The sequence below is a fragment of the Nerophis ophidion genome, linkage group LG10 (genome assembly GCF_033978795.1).
Source record: "Nerophis ophidion isolate RoL-2023_Sa linkage group LG10, RoL_Noph_v1.0, whole genome shotgun sequence".
NCBI lineage: Eukaryota > Metazoa > Chordata > Actinopteri > Syngnathiformes > Syngnathidae > Nerophis > Nerophis ophidion.
In genome coordinates this window covers 42,462,655-42,468,654 of record NC_084620.1, presented here as the reverse complement: position 1 = coordinate 42,468,654, position 6,000 = coordinate 42,462,655, and the positions used below count along the sequence as shown (strand labels likewise).

Here is a 6,000-nt window from a genome sequence, read left to right as displayed (position 1 = left end):
ATTCCACAAAACCAGTTTTATTTTTAGCTACAAAGAAACTGATCAGCTCTGTTTATCTATTTTATTGAAGATTGTAGATTAATCATAGAACTGGTATCCAATTGTATTAAAAAGTATGGATTTTGAATTGAGAATAGTTTTGAATTGAGAATCCATTCTGAATCAAATCATGCCACCAAGAATCAAATCAAATCCAACGGTGTGGTGCCCAAAGATTCACAGCCGTAGTGTGTAGTTTACATCATTACTTGCTAACTTTGGAAAGTTAGCGCCATGGTTACAAGCCGCCTCTTTAGTTATGAATGAATTCAAACATTTGTATCATGTATGGCCAGAGCTTAGGGACACAACAATCTTCCCATTTTAATTTCCTAATAGCAACAGTTTGAATTTAGGTGCTGAGGAGAGGAGGCGAGCAAACGTTAACCTAAACGTGCTAAGAATTATAAATGACTATCTGCATCTTTTACATAAGCTGCAACTATTATCTTGTTGGGCCTTCCAGGCTTTGGGATGTGAGGATTCTGTTAGCTTATTTTTTTCCTAAAATGACAGACTATTCCCACGTACTAGAGCTGGATCCATTTCTTTATTCTAATGATCAAAACTGGTCGCCACTGGTTGCTGGTATGAATCGAGTACTACTAATATTTCCCCTATAAAGCAAGTCAACACCTTCACTAAGTCATCCTTTCATTAACTCGCTGCACAACCAACATTCCAACAAATGTCTTCCACATCCATGGTGAGCTCCGTCCTACTTCCACTATTCTCTGCTGAACATACCATACACGTGGTTACTAAGGACTTCACTGCCTTGCCCAACATTCTGTCAAAGGAAAGACTGAACACCACCTGAAACAGGAGTTGAGTTTCATATTCATACTAGCTTCCAAACATCCAAACACTTGGGACTGAATAACATAGGAACTGAAGGTCCTACAGCTTGTCCTCCAGACAATTTAAAGTCACTAAACTCAATGTTAGTCTTGACACAACAATAATTATTATTTTTCCAAGGCTGGGCACACTTTCCAACGTTATACTCTAGGGTTAATTTAAGTCGAGCTTCGTTTCATCTTCATACCAACTTCCATGACCCAGGAACTGAACTGAACGTCCTACAGCCATCCCTAGTTGACGACTACTAGTAGTTATGGGAGTATCGATTATTTTGTAGGTATCGGTTGAATATTATTTACTCTCCAAAGTTTTAACGACTCTTTCATGTCAGCAGCCACATGTGTTGTAGTGAATAGTTCAAGTTGAACTAAAATGTATTTGCTCAAAAGGAGTGTGGCGTTAACCTACTTTACTCCAACAGAAAAAACAACAACAAGGTGCAACTTATGTGATGAGAACATCTTGCACAGTAGCAATATATTTCATGCTAAATGAACTATTTAGGTAAACAGTAGGGCTGCGAATCTTTGGGTGTCCTACGATCCGATTCTAGATCAGTTCTTAGGGTCATGATTCGATAATATGTCGATTTTTTCGATTCGATTCTCGATTCAAAAACAATATTAAATGGCTAATTTCACTTATGTTCTGGGGAGGATAAATAAATAAATTAAAAAATCTGAGCAAGAAATCGGTATTGTATTGAATCGAAACATGGGTTATCGCCCATTGTTATCTAAAACCCAAGTATGAAACCCTAACCCACGTGTGCACTTAACAGATGTGAGGGTTGGCTCGTCGAAGGAGTTTAATGTACAAAATTGCACTGGACTCACTGCAACAGCAAGCATACACTGAATTCAAATGAAAGTATGGCAAAACTGAATCTTGCTATCCTGGCCAGGCTGGATTATTACGGTTGTCACAAAGACTTCCATTTTTTCGCTCTTCATTAAAACAAATCTAACCTCAATTCTCCAATTACACAAATGTGTCCACCATTCGAATTGTTTATTTCGTGGGTCTCTTTCAGCTGCTTGAGCTGCATCATTATGCTTGAAAACGCGGAGCACGAAGCGGCATCACATTGAACTAGGGAAGGGCATACAGTACACATCCATTAGTCCTTTTGACAAGCACTGCTAGTGTTGGCACAGTCTGAACTAACTGTTAAAAAGTATTTTTCTGGAAAATAGAAATTCAAAACAAATTCTTTGTCATCTAAAAAAAAAATATATCTTGAATAATTGGTTGTTTTCTTACACTTAAAGCTGCTGGAAGTCCCAAAAAAAGTGTTCAAACCAGCTGCAAGCATTATTTCCAATTATTTAAAAACACATGGGTTTGTTACAAAAGCACTAGTGGTGTCCCAAAAAATAGTTTTTCAGATTAATCACAATTCTTAATCGATTAAAAATTTTATTTAAACTTTTTTTCACCCAATCTGTCTACTCTGGCAAATCAGATTTTTGATGTAGATGATCGTATCTGCTGTAAAGATTTACTTTAGAAAAGAGAAGTGTTGGATATTTCTCTTGTTGTTAAAAAGTATTGAACTTTTTTAAATGTTCAGGAAGTATTCCATTAAAAAATACCAGTTTTCTTTTAAGAAAATGATCAGAGCGGTTTATCTATTTTATAGAGGAATGTAGTTAATCACAGAACTGGCATCCAATATTATTTAAAAAGTATACATTTGGAATTAAGAATTGTTTTATATCGAGAATCCATTCTGAATCGAATAGATATACCCACAAGAATCGAATCAAATTGTGTGGTGCCCAAAGATTCACAGCCCTAAAAAGCAGTGTTTGGAAAAGTGACCGAAATTAATGTAATATCTACCAAAGGACTCATTTTGAAAATATTTCCTTTTCGCAGATAATTATGACAAATATAGAGAGTTTTTTGTTAAATGTGTTCTCTTAAACCGCCACATAAGCTTGCAGGTGGTGGTGACTTAGTATAAATATTAGAGTATTTTATTCATTATTTTTGAATCGGTGACATGCGGCAGCTTTAAGTTGATTGAGAACATTTCATTGAATGCCGAGAAGGCTGATCCTTTTAATGCTAAGCTAACTGGCTAAACTACATAATTAGTTTGGGCATGGCTGGTCATGTGACAAAATGCTCCAACCTTCCCCAAAACAAAATAGCGGGAAGTGTGTTTGTATGACCATACGATTTAAGACCTACATTGTCACCGCAGATCTCTTTAGCGGAATAATGTGGATCATCACCCTCAATGTCCAAAATGTTATTTTCTTCCAGAATGGAAAACTTGGATTCTGCGCTTACAAAACCAGATAACTCACGAGCCGACGTTGAACTAATCCAGTGGAATTGAATAATCACACCTGAAAGCAATTGGAGTGCACTACCTTGCACAGCTAACTATGATTAGGGTTAGATAAGGAATATTCCTCTTTAAAATAAAACCAAGTCATTTTGCTCCAAAATTACACAGCCAAAATAAATTAATGTTTTTTCCTCCATCTACATTCATGGATTGTGATGGTATCAAAATAAATTTCGATATCAATGCTAATTATTCAGTGAATTTTAGCGACAAAGTTACGTGTGTTAATTGTGTTTCTGGATTTTGAGTGACAGACACAAGCCAGTTCGGATTGAAAATGTTAGTTAAATGCCCATCCCTAGTGGTGCATATTAATGATAATCTAATTAACATACTGTATGTTGACTAATTTAAGACTTGACATTGTCAAAGTGGCTCTCTTTGGCGTAAGAAGCGAGATTTCACCTAATCAGGCGCTGATGTCGCACTCAATGTCCAATGGGCGTTGTGTGGGAATGTTATAGCTTTCTGTTCTTTGTGCCGGGCGTGTTCATTCCCACAAGGCAGCAGGCTGAAGCTCGACATGTTTCCTGCTTTGGAAAACAATTCCGAGCATTTTTCACGTGGATGAAAAAGAACACTTGACAAATCAAGGCACTCCAAAATGTCCTGATGTTCAGAGGTAGGGGGGTGTGGCCTGATCAGTCTCTGCGTTGTTGCTGGCAGAGACGGACGGGAGCAGACGGGAAGACTGATGGGTTTCCAAATGAAACACAAAAAATTATCTATTTCTTTACAGCCAGCTATTTCGCTGACCTGTGGAACGTTTCAACATTCCAAAGCAGCAGGCGGGTGGGATGGCTGAAGATACAAGAATCCTTGTGAACTCTAGAACCTATCGTCTCTAAGCTGCGTCGGGGACTTGAAGGGTTTGAGCCCCAGGGTCCTTCGAGGGTGGGCTCTCTCTTTGGTTCCGTCCAGAGGCTTGCTGCACACCGCCCAACCCAAGTCGATGAGCGGCGAGTCGGCCGGGTTCAGCGGCGCGATGCGGAACGATGGTAGTGTGGGCGAGCCGTTGGTGGAGCACGGCGCCGAGCGGGAAGTGGGAAAAGGCGTAGAGAAGGGGTCGAAGAGCGACGCCCTGTCCATAGCACCAGAGGGGTCGGCGCGAAGGGCGAAGGGGTCGCAGTCCGGCGAAGGGAAGGGATGGCAGTTGGTGAATGGGTTAGTCGGGGAGGGCTGGTACCCTAGAAGGGCGCCGTCCAATTGGTTGACAGTGGAACCCCCGCCGCCAGCCGAGATGAAGCTCCATGGGTCAATGCGCTGCCGCATGGGCGAGGGACGAGGGCGCGGGGTAACGCTTACCTCCAGACGGCGGGTTTTGGGGCTCCAGAGGGCAGGGTTTGGGTGGAGAGAGTAGGGCGTAGGGATTTTTTTGTCCTGTGTTTCTTGGCACAGGGGCAGATCCAGAACTGGAGAGAACATGCGGAAAGTAAGAGATTTAAAAGATGGAAAACATTAAGGGCAACTTAGGCTAAATATTTCAAGTGTATGTAGGGCAAATGTTGACAAATAAATTGAGAGACCTACCAAGTTGAGAGCCATGAAGGCCTTGACTGGACCTCCTCCTCCGGTCACCTCTGTGATCCAAAACATTGTATGTGACAACTCCATTGCTGGATTGGAAGCTGGAGTTCTGCTCCACGGGGCTCGCGTCTCCAGCGCCATCCTGAGGGTTGGGGGGCACCTGCTGCGTCCTGGGCTCGCCCCTTTCGCGGAGGTTAGGTGGGGGAAGCGGCTTCAATTCTTGGCACTGCAGGGCTAAATCCAGAAGCGGTTTGGGAAGCGGCTCAGAGGGGGTGAAGGTGATGAGGTCGTCCACTACGGGGGGTTCAAGAATGAGGGGCTTGGCAGGCGAGCTGTCCACGTCAAAGGGTGCACATTCCTCGAGGGAGGAAGGATTAGTTCGAGGAGGCACTTTTGGGGAGACGTCCAAGCAGCGACCCAAGCCAATGGAGGCTAAGAGAGAGCCGCTGCCGAGCAGTGCCCGGTGTGTGCTCTTAATTAGGGTGAGAGGACCCCGATCGGGAGAGCCGGCTGGAGAGGAGCCCCCTTCGTCACTGCCTGAATCTCCTTGTGGAAGTGGAAGCCGCAGACTGTCCTTCACTGAGGAGCCTGTGAAAACACAAACGTATCATTAATTTCCGTTCTATAAAGACTTCAAAACTGAATTACAACCGCTGGCTAGACACCGTTGTGGGCCGGGGGAGAGGTCGGCGTGGAGGGTCTGTACTCCTCAAAGTCGTCCTTGAACTCTCCGTTCTCGTTGCTGTCGGACACCAGAAGCTTGGCTCTCATGGACAGACTTTAGACGGAAGACAGAAGACATGTAAACCATGCTTTCACTAAAAGAAGACCACACGTGTGACACGTACCTGCTCTCCTGAGGACTCAGGCGCAAAACCTTGGGGCTCTTGGGGCTTTTGGGGCTTTGGGGCCTCCAGTGGGGGCTCAATCTCAGGTCCCCGTTGGCCTGCTTATGGGATGGGGCCTCGAGTGGCCACACGGGGCTCAGACTAAAAGTCCGGCTGCTGTCACTGGGACTAACTGTGGAGATATGTACACTTCCTTACTGCATGTTATCTTCTAAGTGTGCATCATATTTAAATACATTTCTACCCAAACTGAGCAGATGAATCATACACTCTAAAGTCACACTCATTGACACGTTAGGCATCATTATACTACATCGTAGTCACTAGTCACTACAGGCGTCGACACATGCATTTTGATCT

General features: G+C 43.1%; 1 protein-coding gene across 1 annotated transcript in view; it reads right to left on the bottom strand.

The window, feature by feature from the left end:
* The window catches only part of LOC133560846 (mitogen-activated protein kinase kinase kinase 11), a 70,977-nt gene that overhangs the window by 3,167 nt on the left and 61,810 nt on the right, over positions 1–6,000 (bottom strand). Inside the window, exons 7-10 of the mRNA XM_061913834.1 lie at positions 5,641–5,812; positions 5,458–5,570; positions 4,796–5,380; positions 3,671–4,677 (exon numbers count right to left, since the gene is read on the bottom strand). Of these exons, the coding sequence (XP_061769818.1) occupies positions 4,094–4,677; positions 4,796–5,380; positions 5,458–5,570; positions 5,641–5,812 (1,454 nt within the window). The 3' untranslated portion in view covers positions 3,671–4,093. The remainder of the gene's footprint in view (positions 1–3,670; positions 4,678–4,795; positions 5,381–5,457; positions 5,571–5,640; positions 5,813–6,000) is intronic.